General features: G+C 38.7%; 2 protein-coding genes across 4 annotated transcripts in view; one reads left to right on the forward strand and one right to left on the reverse strand.

Annotated features, from left to right (window-relative positions):
* Positions 1-9,012, forward strand: part of AKT1 (AKT serine/threonine kinase 1) — a 100,114-nt gene extending 91,102 nt beyond the window's left edge. For all 3 annotated transcript variants that reach the window (XM_087727113.1, XM_087727106.1, XM_087727120.1), the window contains exons 13-14: positions 4,541-4,643; positions 7,196-9,012. In XM_087727113.1, coding sequence (XP_087583239.1) covers positions 4,541-4,643; positions 7,196-7,275 — 183 coding nt within the window. In that variant the 3' untranslated portion in view covers positions 7,276-9,012. The remainder of the gene's footprint in view (positions 1-4,540; positions 4,644-7,195) is intronic.
* Positions 9,013-13,796: 4,784 nt separating this feature from the next.
* On the reverse strand, positions 13,797-17,176 carry SIVA1 (SIVA1 apoptosis inducing factor). The gene is made up of 4 exons (XM_014056362.2): positions 16,908-17,176; positions 15,698-15,901; positions 14,493-14,649; positions 13,797-14,006 (listed from the first exon to the last, which is right to left on the reverse strand). Exons 1-4 carry the CDS (start codon positions 17,023-17,025, stop codon positions 13,949-13,951), a joined length of 537 nt encoding a protein of 178 aa, XP_013911837.2. The 5' UTR covers positions 17,026-17,176; the 3' UTR covers positions 13,797-13,948.
* Between the last annotated feature and the right edge of the window lie 120 nt (positions 17,177-17,296).

Here is a 17,296-nt window from a genome sequence, read left to right on the forward strand (position 1 = left end):
TTAAAATTCTGTGTCAGCTAGCATGCTGCAGTTTGAGAAGATGGGTCTCCTTCTCATTCCTAATTCCCATTTTTAAAAAAAATTATCTTGCACATAAAACCTAAACTTTTCATTGTGTCTTGAAATTTTATGTACCTAAAGTGACATGGTGCAAATTAGATATGGTCCAAAGTACAGATATGCACTTTGTATATCTGTACATAATGCAGAGTTGTTTGAGTCTAAGTGGGTCTTACGCCACTTCAATTAACAAAAAGAATTCCAGCAGCTTACAAAACTATCCAAAACAGTCATTTTCCTTCTGTGCTTCTTTCAGCCCTTCTTCTATTGCAGTCTTTTTTTAAAATTTTCCTGAATGCAACTCAGTTTGCAAAAGGTTCCCATCAACAAGTTAGAATTGCAGGGTCCCAGCCTGTCCCCCAGATTTGTAAATATTGCATTGCAAGAGTTGTTCTGTCCCAGAAGTCTAGGCTTCTTCTCTCTTTCTCTCTCTTTCTCTTTCTGCACAACTAATATCCTTCCTAGAATAGCTCTCTGCTTCCCCTTAGTGGCACTGCACATAAATGATCCTAGCTTCTGCATTCAACTGCACCAACTTTTTGCTGATTGAGATGGATTTTTTGGCTCGGGTACTGAATGCTTTGATGCAGGGCCCTTGAAGCTGATTTTTTCATTAATCTTTTATTGAATGTTGAGGTCAGCATGAACACTTCCAAGCATATTGTCATTCGGGTTAATTAAAAAGAGCCTAATGCATTAAGATGAAAAAGATGTTTGTAGTTAAATTTACCAGTACTTGGCAACGTGCTTCCACTTTTCATAAACTTGCTCCGAGGTTCACTTTCTTTTCTCCACTATTCCCTCCATTCTGGCAGTGGAACTTAAAAGAGAAAAATGAAGAAGAGAAAAGAGCTAGCCATGTTGTCTGATTAGCATGCATTTCAGTTAATGCCCCAAGACATCTTTGAAAACCTCAGCTTTGTTTTGTGGTTTGAAAAAAAAAATTTTTTTTTGAAACCTGTTGTCTTTATATCTTGGGTTACTGTTTTATCCTTAGTCTAATTGTATTGGGGAAAGAGGATTGGCATTCAAGGATCATGTAATTACATGCCAATTCTGTGCATTTTTATATAGACCTTCCATCTGAACTATATTCCCCCCTCCCCCTGTATCTAAATGTCAACATTAATCACATTGCTGCTAGAGCTATTTTGGACTCTCATTTTCCCCTCAATGTTTGCATTTCCCTGCAGATGTAACTCCAAAGTGCTAATAGTATTATGTATATATAAAAGACTCATTTTCTTTAGCAGGCATTGTTAGCCTGCCTTGTGGTCAATGTATTGGAATCAAGATTTTAATGACCATGTCTTCAGTTTGCTGATAACTTATTATGAATATAGATTCTACATCCCCAGTTCTCCATGGGAGAATATATCCAGCATTTTTATAAATACAAAAAGTATTGCAGATGGTTCAAGACAAAAAACATATCCACTGAAACATCAAAAGAAAAAAATAGTTTCTTGCTTTATAAAGCTAATAGTATTCTCACTTTACCTTTTTAAGGTACTGCTGCCTCTAAATACTCTTTGTAACTTGGCCTTCAGGATGGTTGACTTCCTCTACGTAATGCTTTTTTAAAAATTAATATGTGGATATTTCTAGTATTCTACAACATGCTGTCAGCATTCAAAGTAGTTCAGGCCATCAAAGCAATTATTTAAAAAACAAACCATCTGCAATAAGCACTATTCTTCTAATTTGAAGCTTCTGAAAGAGCTAGCAATTCCCAAATTGCGGGTTGGGGATGGCGGCAAATGCTACACTGGAGGATGGTTGATTTTAATTTGAGAATGAAAGGCTAAATTTGTTTATTTCATTAACCTTCTACCCTACGCCAATGAAATTGGACTCTGAGCTTCCGCATCATTAAATGCTTTAAAAAAAAGACAGTTTTGAAAAGTCTGGACCTTTCCCCACTGCAGAATTAAAATGCTATCCACTGATTCTTTAGTGTAACATTTGTTGTCCGTGCCACCAAACTACACTGCCACTATTGCAACAGCTGTGACTCACTGAAGAAGGATGCTGGTTTTGCTGTTCTGTCTGTTATGTCCAGCTGGCAGGAATAAATCTGCCAGTCATGGCTCTGCAGAAGGCCTGAGGCCGGTCTGGTTGCAGGACACAGTCATTCTAGGCTTTCTTCTTCAGCTTCTTCTCCTCTGTCCCATCCTGTTTTAATGCCTGATGAGTAACGGGTTTTAAAAACAACCCAGCGGAGCCAAGTGATGGAAGGTGCTGAGTCACTGGGGTTTTATGGCCCTCCCTTCCTTTCTTTTTGATCGGCAAGAGATACTGACTTCAGATCAGTGGTGGGTTGCAGGTGGTACGCCCTGGTACAGGTGTACTGGAGCCTGCCTGGAGCACCGGGTACCATTCCCACCCGCCTGCCTTTAAACTCTTTGGCGCTTCCGCGCATGCACACAGTGCGTACAGCTCCGCCGAGCAGCTGGACCATTGTGGAGGCTCATGGAGGCGTCGCTAGACAGTAAGATGTATGTGCGCGCTATGCACATTCATGGGGAGGACACCGGGCCCTGTTGCAACCGTACCAGTTGCAACAAGATCCGGAACCCACCACTGCTTCAGATCCATGTTTGCCATGTTTGGGAAGCAATAAGGGCAGGGCAGAGTAGTCCAGTCTCTGCACTTTGGCTGTTCCAGCCTGGTGCTAAACTGGTAAGAGCACTTACCGTCACAGAGTTTTGGCATCCCGTTCACTAGGGAAAAACACAGCACAATGATAGCCAAGCCATCATCTGATTCTGCCAGAGCATTAACCCTTCAGCCTATCAGTTAAGAAAGTATTATCATCTTCTCAAATTCCTTGATTAAAGCTTACTTTGAATTAACATGTACTTCTGGCGCAAAATCCAACAGCGCTTTTTTTTTTTTAAAGAGAGAAAAATGGATATTGAATTAAAAAATGCACTGTTTAGGTTATGTCTCTTAGACCTTAACTTCTGGAAGAAAGATGGTAGCTGGCAGGCGTAAAGGTCATCAGAGATACTTGAAAAGGATGAGTGTGTGCCTCCTGGATATATACAATTTTGTTTTATATATTTTTTCCTGTCATAAATACATGTGACAATATTCTAAGTATCTTTTTGCATAATGGCAAAAAATAAAATACGAAGATCTGCTTTGCAAAACAAAGCATTTCCCTTTTATATTTTTATAACCAATTATTATCAGAGGCAATATCTCATCCCACCCATTTATGTAATACTTATTTTTTCACAGAAAATAATTTGACACTGCAATGTATATCTTAGTACCTAATCCCAGTTCTCAACGCGCTAGGCTCTGTCTCTGTATTATCATTGCAAGATGTCTTAACACAGGGGTTTTAAAGAATTTTCAAGCTGCTGAACCTGTTTTAAAAAAAGACCCAGAACCCCCAAACCACAAATGACAGGGACATTTTTTTTTTTTACTGGAAGCACATCTTCTCTGCTGTAACCCAAAAAACAGCTATAAACACTTTTTGGTTTCATCCCCCCTCCTTGACGAGACCCCATCAAGTTCTCAGATAACCCTAGGAATTTTTTAGCAGAAAAATCAATCAAGTTAAAAATAGGGAAGCTCTTTCTACTTTTGCACACTAATGAGTGTCATGCACTAGCTCATCATGTCTCCACTTTTTATCTCACCCTTTATTTACCACCAAGTGTCTTAGGGTTAGGGTTCTCAATCAATAGTTGACAGCCAGCTCTGAAGTTAGGTACTCATAACATAATCGGGTGCAAGGAGGGCGCAGCAGCTGAGGAATTAAGAAGCTTTTAACACTAGTGGCAGGCAGAATAGGAAACAGAGCCTAGGGAAGCTTAGGGGCTCCAACCTGACTCTTTGAAGAGAGATTGGGATACATGTCTGTAGAGAGAAAAGGTGAGCATTTTTAAGATGTGTTGAGATCAAAACTACCAACCAGCAGAGAATCAGAGAAGTGGCTTTTCATTTAATTATATTATTCTCCTTTATAAGAGGGTTATATTATTATTATTATTTGGTGAGATTCACAGCCTTTGGGGCTGGTTGGTAGCTCAACAGCTCGAGTCCTAACCAAGGACCTAGGAACTGTTAAGGTAACGTCGGAGGATATAAACTGTTCCAAGTAGGGTGGGTTTTTTGTAGAGTCAGAATGATAAATTTAAATTTTCCAAACAGCGAGGTAGCCCTACTATTGTTATTATTATTCTATAACAATTTACCTGAGAGTTAACTAAAAGCCAGAAAATAAGGTCAATTTTGGCTCAAGCATCGATGAGTTCATGCGATATGGGATTAGAGATCTGAGTGGGAATAGAAGCTTTCCCATCCCTATCCTACATTTTTAAAAGAATATAAAAATGTTTTACTGCCAAAAGTTGGTTATTTGGCTGCCAAATTTCAGCAACGCTGGCTCGGCTACCTGGGGAGGGTTGCTGAGATTCCCCTATGCTAACAACTCAATTCCAGGTTTTATTTCTTTTTACAGCTGGTACCTCCATTTAAACCCCAGGTGACGTCTGAAACAGATACACGCTATTTTGATGAAGAATTCACAGCACAGATGATCACTATCACCCCCCCTGATCAAGGTAATACTGCTTGAAAGTGCTTCAGTTGGACAACAGGACCCATGGCTCAACTGAAAGCTTAATAAATTCTTGCCTGAGACTCTGGATAATGATGGCTCTGAGCATACATTGCCTTTGACTTGTTTCTTTTTTTAAAAAAAACACCCTTTTTTTTTTTAAAGAGCTCTCGGAGCTGCCAAAGTTTTTTGTATCATGAATCCTGGTGTTAAGATAAAAGTAAACTAGATCAGTGTTTCTCAACCTTAGCAACTTGAAGATGTCCGGACTTCAACTCCTAGAATTCCCCAGCCAGCGGATGCTGGCTGGGGAATTCTGGGAGTTGAAGTCCGGACATCTTCAAGTTGCCAAGGTTGAGAAACACTGAACTAGATAGTGGCAGCAACAATTACCAACCTTCGGCATCAAGGCAGAAGGTGGAACTACAAGAAGACTTAAGTGTGACAGCTGAGCTTGTTTCAAGCAGTACTGGAGGTTTTTTCTTAAAAACAGATTTTAAACTTAACCTTCCTGTGGACTGCAGGAAGTCTCCCTTTTTTTGACAAATTGTAAAACCCACTACCTCAAGGATACTTTTTCCCTCCCAAAAGAACAGGAAAAAAAAGACGTATCTAAGAAAGTCCAGTTGCCTTTTGAAGAAGGCACCTTTGGGACAACCATGACCTGGATGACAGAGAATCTCCACAGACTAAAATCCACTAGATTTGCCAATCAGCAGCATTACCATTTCCTGCCTAATTTCAGTGGGAAATGACAGAAAAAAAACATTAGGTATATCTTTCTGAATGGATAAAAAAAATGCCATACAAAAATGTCACAGCCATACTGACAGCAATTGATTTTTTTTTTTTTAAAAGCTTATCCTCCTAGCCATAGACAGATTGTCCGTCCATCCTCCCTATCAGTAGGGGGCTGCTGAGCCTCATGTAAGGCGCTGGGCCTGTGCACCCACCGTTGAGGTTGGTGGCTTGATTCCCATGAGTGAATAAACTGCATAGGGACAAGAAAGGCACCTCCCCCGATTGCCTACCTGCATTCAGGTGTCCCGCGGGTAAAGATAACACCGCCCCAAAAAATCCTTTCACAGAGGCAGCCAGTCATGTTGGTGATTCCTGGCTAACACGTGCCATTTGCTTTAAAAAAAAAAAAAGAATGTAAATTTCATCAGTAAATGAAAGCTGTTTCTTTGCCTTTTTTTTGAGCCATGTAGCAAGGGTTAATACAATCTTAATATACCACTGGCAATCTTAGATTTAGCTGGTAATCTTAATGCATCGCTAGCAATCCTATAAGTGTTTGTCATTTCCTTTTCTCCCAGAGAATGCTGAGAATTGTAGTCTTGTATTTAGTACAGTAGATGGGAGAATTCAACGGAAAATTCATAGCTGCCTCGGTAAACTGCAATATCCAGGAAAACCACAGTGTTAAACAATTAGCAGAAGTGTTGTAGTTAGAGATTGTTCTTCAGAGGTAGTTGTTACTGGGGGACTAATCCATAGGATAAAAGTTTGCAGTTCTGGGGTCCTTTTTCAAAAACCTCTAGACTATATATTGCAGCTCTGTCTTCTGCCTTGATGTAGTACGGGGTGTCAAACTCATTTTGTCACGTGACTTATTACGACTTTTCCCCCCTTTGCTAAACCAGGCATGGGTATGGCCAGCGTGTGACGCATCCGGCCCATGGGCCATGGGTTTGACACTCCTGATGTAGTAGTTCCTGCTGCAACTATCTATTCTACCTTAACTCCAGCATTCAGGATAAAGAGAGCTCAGACAGTCGATGCATCTTACTGACAAGTAAAAGAGAAAGCATCTGGTAAAAATTAAATAAATTATGTCATGTTATCTCCTGGCCCCTAGTATTAAAGGCTGTGACCAGGGAAATCACTTCTTCCCTGTGACAGATGAATCAATCTCACAAAGAATAAATAGAATTAAATTTCATTTCTAAAGAAAGAAAACCAAAAAATGAACATTCCTACTCAGCTGTTAATATAAAGCTTTCAGTGGCAAGGGAGATAAATCTAGAGAGAGTTCAGATCACAGATTGTGAATTAAAAGGTTCTCCCATAAAAAGCTATAAAGGACTGTAGACCAGATATAACCCTCTAAGCAGATCACATACTGCCACTGAACTCTTTACCAACCAATAGAAGTAATATAAAATTTTCATAAACCGCAATTTTCACAGAACATAAATATTGAAAATAATAAGACATCAGCTAGCAGACACAGAAAAAAAAATTTAATGCAGTTCTTAGCTACATTTAAAATAAATGAATAAGTAGCTGATAAAGTGCAAAACCCATAGCAGACTCTAGGATTGTTAATCGTTTGAAAAAAAATGCTTTTGAGTCCCATTGCGTTGGTAGAGAACGCTCTGATTTACTTTCTGGTAAATGGATGTTTTGTGGGTAACCATGCTATCATAACTGTAATTTTGTGAATAGGCAAGTGTGTGTGTGTGTGTATGTGTGTGTGTACACTCAAGATGCATAGTGTACTTTCCATACCACAGTAGCAATGGTTTAACCATACTTTCATTCTGTTTTCAGATGACAGCATGGATTGTGTTGATAACGAACGGCGGCCACACTTCCCTCAGTTCTCTTACTCGGCCAGTGGAACAGCTTAATGTTTCACTTGTCCGTAACGTCAACCAATCAGACTGCATTTTGGGGACCTTTAATTTCAATGGACACTAGAGAACTCTCTACGTTACATGAATTACAAACTATGTTTGTATTACGGTTTAGTTGAATTTGTAGGAAGCCTCACAGGCTATGTATTTAAAACAATCCTGATGAATTTTTGAGTCAGAATCTCCGCAATTTTGAGAAGGAAGATAAGAAACCATTCTTAATGCATTATAAATATAAAAAAAAAACTTTTTCTTCTGGAGAGACAAAAGGACATTTTAGGTTTTTAAGAATGTGCACCAAAATTTTTCTTTCAAAAAGTCTAAAGCAAATGTTGACCGTTTAAAAAACAAAACGAAAACACAACTGTTTTTTTATTTATTTCATACTGTTCATTATGTGTAAGTAGAAAAGCTGCACTCTGAACAATTAGATTTATTTAGGATGAGAGGCAGACTTAGATAGTGCAATAATTAGAGCAGCAACACAAAAAATGAACAAACTCTGGGCCATCAAGGCCCCAAGAAATCTGCTGGCAATTCTAGGAAGCCTTTTATAGGAATGGCATGTGGGACTTCAGAGAGATAGAGTCAAGAAGAAAATGACGTTAGCACAACTGCTACTACATGTTACATATCAAACAGAGCTGAATGATCTGTTTTTAAAATCACACAATGTCCTGCTGAAGACAGCACATTAGTTATGTTACATTCTTGTCCCAGCATGTTTCTGGGAAGTTACACTTTAGAGAAAGAAATCAGTTTTACCTATTTCAACTGAAAACACTTTCAAGTTACAAAAATTGACCAGGGGAAGAGGGCAGGATTTGTACACAATAAAAAACAAATCACGCACAATAGTCTTAAGTGAAGAAACATCTATCTTACTGAGCAAAAGTCATATTTTTGGCAGTGGAGTCATATTTTTGGCAGTGAAGCGATAGGCCCTGCTCATATGTGTATTACATCTTTTCCCAGCCTGATGCCTTCCAGAAGAGGGTCACAGCTCCGAATATTTCTGTGCAGCATGGGCTTTCAGCTGCCACAGAATTCTGCAGTGCGTAATCCTGATACATCTGGAGGGCACCAGATTGCAGCAGCAGGTTTTAGAGAGGCATTAACATGGCAAGATATTTCTCACATTGAAATCCCGTCCATCTGTTTTCCACTCTTCAATGTACATTTTTAAAGGTTATAGGGGGGAGGGAGGGCAAGCTGGATGGTACCACGATGTATGGGAGAAAGTCCATCAGTGGTTGCAATGGCTATATGTAAAAAAAAAAATATTAAGGTGAAACTTTATACGATCAAGATTTTTTCTCCCCTCTCATTTCTTTTTTTTTACCTTTTTGTCACTTCATTTTGTATTTTCATAGCCACATTATTGTGGATTTACCAGACAAAATTATCTTTTTGCTTTTTGACACGGGCCAGAATTTTAAGCTCTCGTACTGTGAATGAGTTTATTCAGTTGTGGCTTTATGTTCTTTTAGACACGCTTGTGTTTCTGTTCTGTTACCTGTTTAAAAAAAAAGACCTATATTGCAGTTCCTTAACTTTTTTTTTATTTGAAAGGGAATGTATTTAAAATACCCACAACTTTCCCTTTACACAGAATTCCATTGTTGTGTGCGTTGTACTTTTTTTTTTAACAACATTCAGTTCTAGTATTTTTACTTATGATATGAAAGTTTCCCTCAAAAGTACTTCAATAAAATGTGCTTTAACAAGTTAGTTTTGTCTTGGTTTTGGTAGAATGTATAGGGGATTTAAAAAGCAAAATTGATGCAGACTTTTCTATATTATGCAGTTTTCTCAGTAACCAAGGATGAACAGTAGCTATGAAGATTAATATTACTTATTTAAAAAGTTGATCTATATTAGCAGGGATTTAAAGTGGAAAGGGGAGTTGGCAGGGAAGAAATAGGGAGGGTTCAGTTTGTTGGGTTGTAAGTATCCTGAAATTGGTAAGTTCTTTAGTCCTATGATCGTGACAAAGTCATCTTGATTTCATTGAAAATGTATGAAGGTTATCTCTGTATTTTCAGTTGCAAGAAGCGGAATGTGCAAAAGTAATTTAGTGACGAGTTCAGAAACAAACTCCTGGCCTCATACCTTGCTTGCACATTTCTTTTAAAACAGCAATAAGTTCAGCAATACTTTGCAGAAAGCATAAGCTCTAGACCCTCAATAGTCTAATAACAATAGAATAGTAAACTGAATGACAAAAAAGAATGATTTAAAATTATCTTCTTCACGTTCATTCCCAGTTGCTTGGCTTCACTGGTCATGTGCTTCAAAAATCTGTAGCCTCTATATTGGACTGCAGATTCCATCCTTAACCACTAATTTACTCCTGGCTGTGTCTGACAGTTTATTGATTTACTAATCAAATGTACATCCTTCTCTATCAGAAGATTCTCGGTGGCTGATAATGACTTCAGACACCCCAAAACAAAAGTTTGCAGTCCAGCATTTGTTGATACCAACTATAGTTTGCCTTTGACCATGCCTGCATGTGCTTTTGTCAGCTATAAGCAGCCTGAGTGCTTGAATCTCAGACTCTGCTACAACTCATATACTGATTTGTCCAGCTGAAGCTAATATACTGTGTCCTCCGCTTTATTAAAATGTTAAGTTTCATCACACACACAAACACACACACACACATAAATATGACAAGTGGTAACATTGTGCAAAGAATCATCTTAACTAAGACATTTCTTAAATAAACTCTGCTTAATTGATATTAAAAAAGGAGCAGGGTATATTTCCACAGGAATGGGCTACAAAGTTCTGGTTTTATTCTTAAAAATTCTGTCTTAGGGACCTTAACTCCAAATATAAATTTGAAATGTCCCCAAGGAAGATTTTCTGTAACACTAGGCATGCAGGGAAGAAAATGGTTTAATTACCTGGCTGACTTCAAAGTTGGAGCTTTGCATGGCAAAGTATTACTTGATGGATCTTCTATTAGCCCAGTTGGAAGGTTAATTGTGATGCAATAGTTGTGCACAAAGCAATTTGTTCTTGTTTTACATTTTTCCAGTGCTGAGTGTTGATGAGAAAAGTGTTTGGGGGAAATAAAAAAAAACCACACTAAATTAAGCTTCCAGGTATTTCTCAGTGTAACAGGTAAGAAGAAAAAAGTGAGGAGGCACCTCAAGGCTAAGTGTTGGCAGTAGGTCCTAGTAGGACTGATGGATGCTGGTGTCAACTCTTATCTGTGATGCATTAACACCTAAACTGTCAACTGTTGCAAGCAGAAACAGGACAGTTTGTGCTTTGTTTTCATTTTGCTTGGTCTATTGGAACACCTGATAGAACTCTCAAAATAGTTAAATGTATATAGTAAAATATGGCTTCTGGAAAATAAATGGAAGATTCAGCTTCTACTGGAAAGGCATACAGAGATATTACAAGTGAATCAGTCAGGATACAAGGCAAGAGGAATGTCCTAATACAGTGATGGGTAACCTTTTTGTCCTCGCATGCCGAACGTGCACACGACAATGCGCCCACACCCGTAATGCAATGTGCCCTGCTCTCCTGCACATGCACATGAGACCTCTGGACTTCCCCACGCATGCACGTGTGACACCCCCACACACATGGACCTCCCGCCCCCCACACGTGTGCACGACTCCCCTCCCTGAAGCCTTCTGGGACCAAAAATGGGGCATTGCATCCCCGCTGCAACCCTCCACTCCCCATGCATGCATGTGCATCTCCCGCATACATAGCAGAGACTCAAAAATCAGCTGGCTGTCAGGAGGCGCACGTGCATGTGCGGTGGAACTGAGCTGGGGTGATGGCTAGCGTGTCCACAGGGGGCTTCGCATGCCACCTGTGTCACGTGTGCCATAGGTTTGTCATCACGGTCCTAATAGATCTCATGAGTCACCACACACTTTACTTCGGGATGATGGGACAGTCTTCAAGAAGCAAGATCATGTAGAGCCTGGCTGCTCATTAGCTACTTTGGCTCTAAGCTACATAAGGCTTTATAAATCAGAAAACCTATTCACCCTAGTCTGCATTAACTCTCACTTCAAAACACTTTCAAAGAAAGTTCCAGATAGAAGAGATTCCAGCAGGTTAGGACATAACACACAGGAAAAAGTTGGCTGGGTTTAAAAGAAGAAAAAAAATGCAGCTCATTGGCCTGGTCCAATTAGCAGATTGGGTGAGGTCAGAAAACACAAAAAAGGCTGAACCAAACATGGGACAATGCAAAAGATGGATTGGGCTGAGAGAGAGCAACTGGCCCAATTACCTAGCCGGCTTTCGTGGCTGAGGCATTATTGCAACCCACAGTCTTCCTGTTTGAACATTACTAACTTTTTGTTCATTTTCATAGATTGGTTTTAGAACTTGATGGATAGTTATTGCCACAGACCTTGACTTTTATCAATAAAAAAGGCTGGAGAAACCATGTAGCACTGAAGTCTAATAAATATAATCTCCCAGGCTGAGATTGGATTTTACACAACCAGGAGCTTCTTAACCAAAATCCTAGAACTCAGGAAAATCACTTGGCAAGTTGTTACAGGGAAGATGAATTCAGAACAACTACATATTTTCCTAGAAAAATTATGCTCCTCTCCTTCACTTTCTCCTATAACCTGGTAGAAGATGAGCTGGTTATATAGAACAAGGCTCAACCCAAATTTGGGAGAATGTATTAGGCTGCACTCAAAACATACAAACATTTGTGCATAATACCCTTCCTGTATTCTGATCGTCATTTGCGATTAGAATACAGAAAAATGACATCCATGGTGTTGCAGAGAAAATTAGAAAACAAATTTCTTCTCCTTTAATAAGAATTTTAGGATTTTGCCTACCAGCGCACCCAAAAAGATAATAGGCTTCCTTCCTGTCACAATGGAGTTGAAAGTGTGGCTTTCTGTCATCAATCTTTGTCACAAGGTAGCTCAAATTTAAATGGCATGGAAAAATGTAAGTCAGTGTTTTTAATCACGAAGGCCAAACCCCTCTTTCCTCTCCTATTGTGTTCCTACTTCCTAGTTCATGGTGGAATGAATAGTTATTACCTCTTTCCAAGGTGTTTTGCAATTCCAATTAAATGTTTAAATTTCAATTGATTGGTTACCGTTAAAGCTCAAAACATTTTGCAAGTAATATTTCAGATTTGGCCTCTGCCTTGCTGTTGTTTAGCATAAATACATTCTTCACCATGTATAAAGCCACATCTAAACACTAAAGGTGTTTGAAAGGTAATATTGTTTTTTAATGAAGGACAGTCACTTTAATTGCAGTTATTCTGTAAAAAAAAAAGTAATAAAACTGCAGCCATTCCTGAAGTTCTGCATTGATTTTTTCCCCAAGAGGATCAGAATCATATCTAAACAATCCAATTTACGTCATTTGGAACTCAGACATATGCAGTAGGGATTGTTGAGTTAGTACTAGATTCTTAATTTGAATGTTTGAAAAATATTATTCCATAAATATGTGAATTATGGCAAGAGTGCTGAGACAGATCATGGCACCATGCAATTTAAATAGTATGTGGTTGAAAGCATTACTGTCTAGAAACAGTTCCACACTAAAGTCCTGTGCAGGAACACCATTACTGATAGCAGTGAAAGCAGGTAAGAGTTCCCCATTCCCACCCTAAATTATTTAGGTCATATTGTCTCTCTAGGGCAGTTCAGATCACACAAGGCAATTTCACTGCTGATCCTGACTGTGATCAAACTGTATTTTACATATTTTCTAGTGAAGTTTTATATTTCCTCACCTAAGAATTTAGTTGCAGATATGAAATACTATTTCAGTAGGATAATTCAGTCCCCAGAAACACAGTATTAAAAATGCTAAGGATATTTGAATGCAATACCTGCTGGGATACAAGGAAACAAGCAATATTTTTTGAATGTGGGATTTGCAGTATTAATTTCACATTGAAATTAAAGTTGTAATGATCTTAAAATATAATAAAGCTAATCATACTAACCTATAACATGTCCTTATAATTAATTTTTGCATATCATACAAATTAGCAGGCATTATTTTAAGGGCTTGTGTCAATTATGTAGCGTAGCTGGTATCTTTTATATAAGATAAAAAATGAGACAATGTGTTTAGCTTAAACTGTATGAAGACTGGATTTGTAAGGCAAGTACTAGTATCATTCAGCTTAATACAAAAATACATGAATCTTTTTTTAATTAAAAAATAATGTTGACTTCTTAAATATGATATTAAGTTTCTTTCACATAGAAGTGTTAAAATACAATCATGAGCCCCAGGATTAAAAAAAATGAATTAGCAGATTACAGGTAAATGAATAATTATAAGATTAGGATAGTGATTTTCAATTAGAAATCAAATCTGTAAACAATTTTCTTTTATTGGATACTGCAAAAATGTACTCCGCTAGGTCTCCAAACCAAATCTGAGGGCTTGTCTGGAGATACTAAGAATCCCTTCTATATTCTCTACAAGGAATATATTATCTTTATTTTATCAAGCAACACAAAAATCAGGTCTTATCAAAATAGAAAATATTTATTATATTAAACTACAATTACAGAATATACAATATTTAGAAAAAGGCACTCCAGTATCTCAAAAACCTAATTATTTAAAAGCAATACTTTCTTTACAATACTAATGACAACCATTTCCTAAAAACAGCTGTTTATTCTTTGTACATTGAGCAGCCACTGCAAAAGATTTGATCTCCAACATCGTCCAATCTAAAAAAAAAAGATAAAAGTTAGTTTAATGTCTCTTTTTGATTAGTAAGTTCAAAGAGGACACAACTTCTGTTATGGCTCTTCCATAATGCTGTAACAAAATTAAACTGTGAAGAGAAATAAAAGCATAAGTATTGTCTTACTGAATTCAAATAAGATCCAACTAGATAATCCTGATATAAAAGATTGAATTAGCTATGCTATAGTAATTAATTCAGCCACATCTAACAGTCTCCAATGTTACTGAATTCAAGTAATAAATTGTAGTATATAAAACATTCCCTTCTGTCAAGAGTCAAAAATGAATTTGATTTCTAAGTATCCGGTTCTTAAAATTCTTAATTCAAAACTTTCTGCAGTCTCATCTCATATCACCTTTATTAAATTTGCATCTAGTTTTTGTCATGTTACAACTATAGATCCCTCCAGAATTTATCAATTCAATACAACCAAATGAAATTAAAGCTTATCTGGATAGGCACTTACTCTATAACTGAGCATAATGAACAGACAATGGTGCTGCAACAGCTGCAGAGTTTGCTGCAGTTCTGGCATATGTACTGATCACACTGCGTGCAAACATCTTTGATGTCAACTGTTCTTATACAGGAGAAACAGGCTTTTGACACTCCTACCGGCAAAACTGTATATAAACAAACAGATTGGTAAATTAGATTTCAGCACTGTTTGCCATGAGCATCTCCTTTTATATAATCAGATTATTTGGACTCTAGTACAAAATCATTTATATTGATCGAAATAGATTTATCCAATAGATAAGGTACCACTTAATAGAGTTGAAGTTAGCAGAGAGGGAGCCTGGGACTTTTTCTATATGCAAATCAGGTGACACTACTTTTCATATATATCCCTACATCAGATAAGATCATTTAATTACAATTTCAGGATCAATTGCATTTATCCAATGAATACAACATTGCATTTAACTTTTACACAATATATTCAGAAATTTATTTATAACAATACAATATTCTATATACATACAAAACTTCATACATCAGGAACAAGCCTTGTGTAATTTGCTGTCTCCTCTTTTTAAAAGGAAAACTAGCTAGATACATCCACAAACACAGGAGGGTATTCTTTCATAAACACTTCATCAGAAACCAACCAATTAAAATTGCATTGGCAATAATCTATAGTTTGTTGTTAACCATACACATGCAGTTACCCTGAGTATGAAAAAACATTCAATTAGCATAACTTGATAATATATTCTTCTCCTAGTATAAATATAGTTGCATGGTTCTTGGGGTATTCTTGGAAACTACAGCAGATTAGTTGTGATACAAATAAACTATGAATGACAACAGAAAAATTGACAAAGGCTGGCTACATAGCCTTATAATTTCTGTACTTTCTGCACTGCCTAAATGAAATTACCTCTGAGGCTTTTTCCAATTATGATTTCATATTTCAAAAATCCAGAGCACATGATGTAATTTTAAACAACTGGGGAAAAATTCTTACTACAAACTTAAATACTAAAATGCAGCTACTACCAACATGATCCAATGATAGTAATATATGAGCACAAGTACAACTTCTAAATTCTCTTATCATTGAAAACAACTAGAGGAAACAGCATGTCTAGATATAAATACAACAGGTTGAAAACTGAAAATGGAAAATTAATAGTACATAAATGCTTGACAACTAACCATCCTTACCCATTTCAGTTGCACAGGGTTGTCGAAGTTTTCCATCCTGCCCAATTAACATTTGTCCATTACATCTGTGCAAGGAACAAATTTCTGATTTGTCTATACATGATTCTGGATATTGTGCAATTAGATATGTTCCCACTGCACTTGCATTGCAGGCATTGTTCATGTATGTCTGAGCACCTTTGAAGAGCAGTTGTTTGGTTTTCTCTGTGATAATGAGAAGAAGAACAAAGATGACAATGTTATTAATATTTTAACTGTCCTGTCCAGAGTGACACTACAGTGCATTATTCAATTTGTATCTACTGTATAACCCCTTATGTACAAATTTATAGCAACAAATATGATTTCAGTTACTCATACTGCCTTCTGGTGGCTGGCTGAACTTTTCAACCCCAAATATTGTACCCTCCAAACTAATCAAGAAAGTGTGAGCAACTTCCTAAATCTCTTTTCCTGCAAAGAATTTCTAGCTGTTGGAAATCACCAACATACGATTTACCTAAAACCAAACCATATTGCTTCAGTGAGGTCAGAATTATATATGCCAATTAAATGCTAAATACCTCAGTTCAAGCTGGTTTGATATGAGCTTATCACAGTATCATAGTGACAGTACTCATCTATATGCAACATTAAACAGACAAATTAAATGTTGAACCAACTGTCTAAATCTTTTAAGACAGTAAGAACATAAAATAACCTCGAAGATGAAACACGAAACACTGGGGACTATAGCCGAGGACACTTTGCTTTGTGGGGGAAACAGACCCAGGTTCTGCAACCGAGGGGGCTTAGGGAAAGCAAGGCAATCAAATGACACGGGCTCTTTTGACAGATGAACAATGAGCCTCGTCTTTTTATTAAACGGCTTGTGTGTCCCACGCTTTCGAAGGCGAGGAGGAGCACCTCTGAGCATACACAGAGCGCTTTGGGGGGGGGGGGTGTCACATACCAGCCAAGTTAGAGCGGCCGGTGCCGCCGTAACAAGAAAGAGGGGAGCTCCGCTTTCTTCCTCCGAAAAGCCGCCTTTCCGGAGGCCGAGCGGGAGAAAGGAGGCGCGTCCAGGTCGCGCCAGGGCGGAAAGGGCCCCGCGGCGGGGGGCAAAAGGGAAACGCGCCCTCAAACAGCTAAGGGCGGATTCTCGCGAGGACAAGCCCGGCCGAGCGATTTCTCTGTCGTCCCCCCCCACCCGCCACCTGTGTCGCCTCACCGAAGATCTCGCGCCGGTACCTCTCGCCCATGACGCCCTGGCTCAGCTCCTTCAGCCGCACGCGCGTCTTCAGCTGCACCGGGGACGAGTCCGCGAACGGGCAGGAACGCTTCGGCATCTCTTTCCCCCACCACCGCCGACCACCGTGGCTCGAGGCACCCGCAGCTCCGGCGTAGCGGGAACAATTATAACGCGCCAAGGGTTAACCTAGCCCTGCCTTTTCTGCGCGGCAAAAAGGAGCCTGAGAGGCGTAAACAAGACTCCCGGAGGATGCACCGCCCGCCCGCTTGGTCACCCGCGCTTACGTCATCGGACCCTCGGCCAATCGGGAAGCGAAATGAGGACATGGGGGAGGGAGGACCCTGGGATTCTGCTAGTGGGCGCTCGCA

The sequence above is a fragment of the Thamnophis sirtalis genome, unplaced genomic scaffold, assembly GCF_051295495.1.
Source record: "Thamnophis sirtalis isolate CommonGarterSnake01/CBP01778 unplaced genomic scaffold, rThaSir2_p1.2 scaffold_1, whole genome shotgun sequence".
Taxonomy (NCBI): domain Eukaryota; kingdom Metazoa; phylum Chordata; class Lepidosauria; order Squamata; family Natricidae; genus Thamnophis; species Thamnophis sirtalis.

What these genes read in the sequence shown, in the direction of transcription:
- SIVA1 (XM_014056362.2), bottom strand. Translation starts at nt 17,025, where the DNA reads ATGCCGAAGCGTTCCTGCCCGTTCGCGGACTCGTCCCCGGTGCAGCTG. An exon ending in GTACCGGCGCGAGATCTTCG is followed by an intron (nt 15,902 to 16,907) that starts GTGAGGCGACAC and finishes TCATTATCACAG; the next exon opens with AGAAAACCAAACAACTGCTC. An exon ending in ACCCTGTGCAACTGAAATGG is followed by an intron (nt 14,650 to 15,697) that starts GTAAGGATGGTT and finishes GTTTATATACAG; the next exon opens with TTTTGCCGGTAGGAGTGTCA.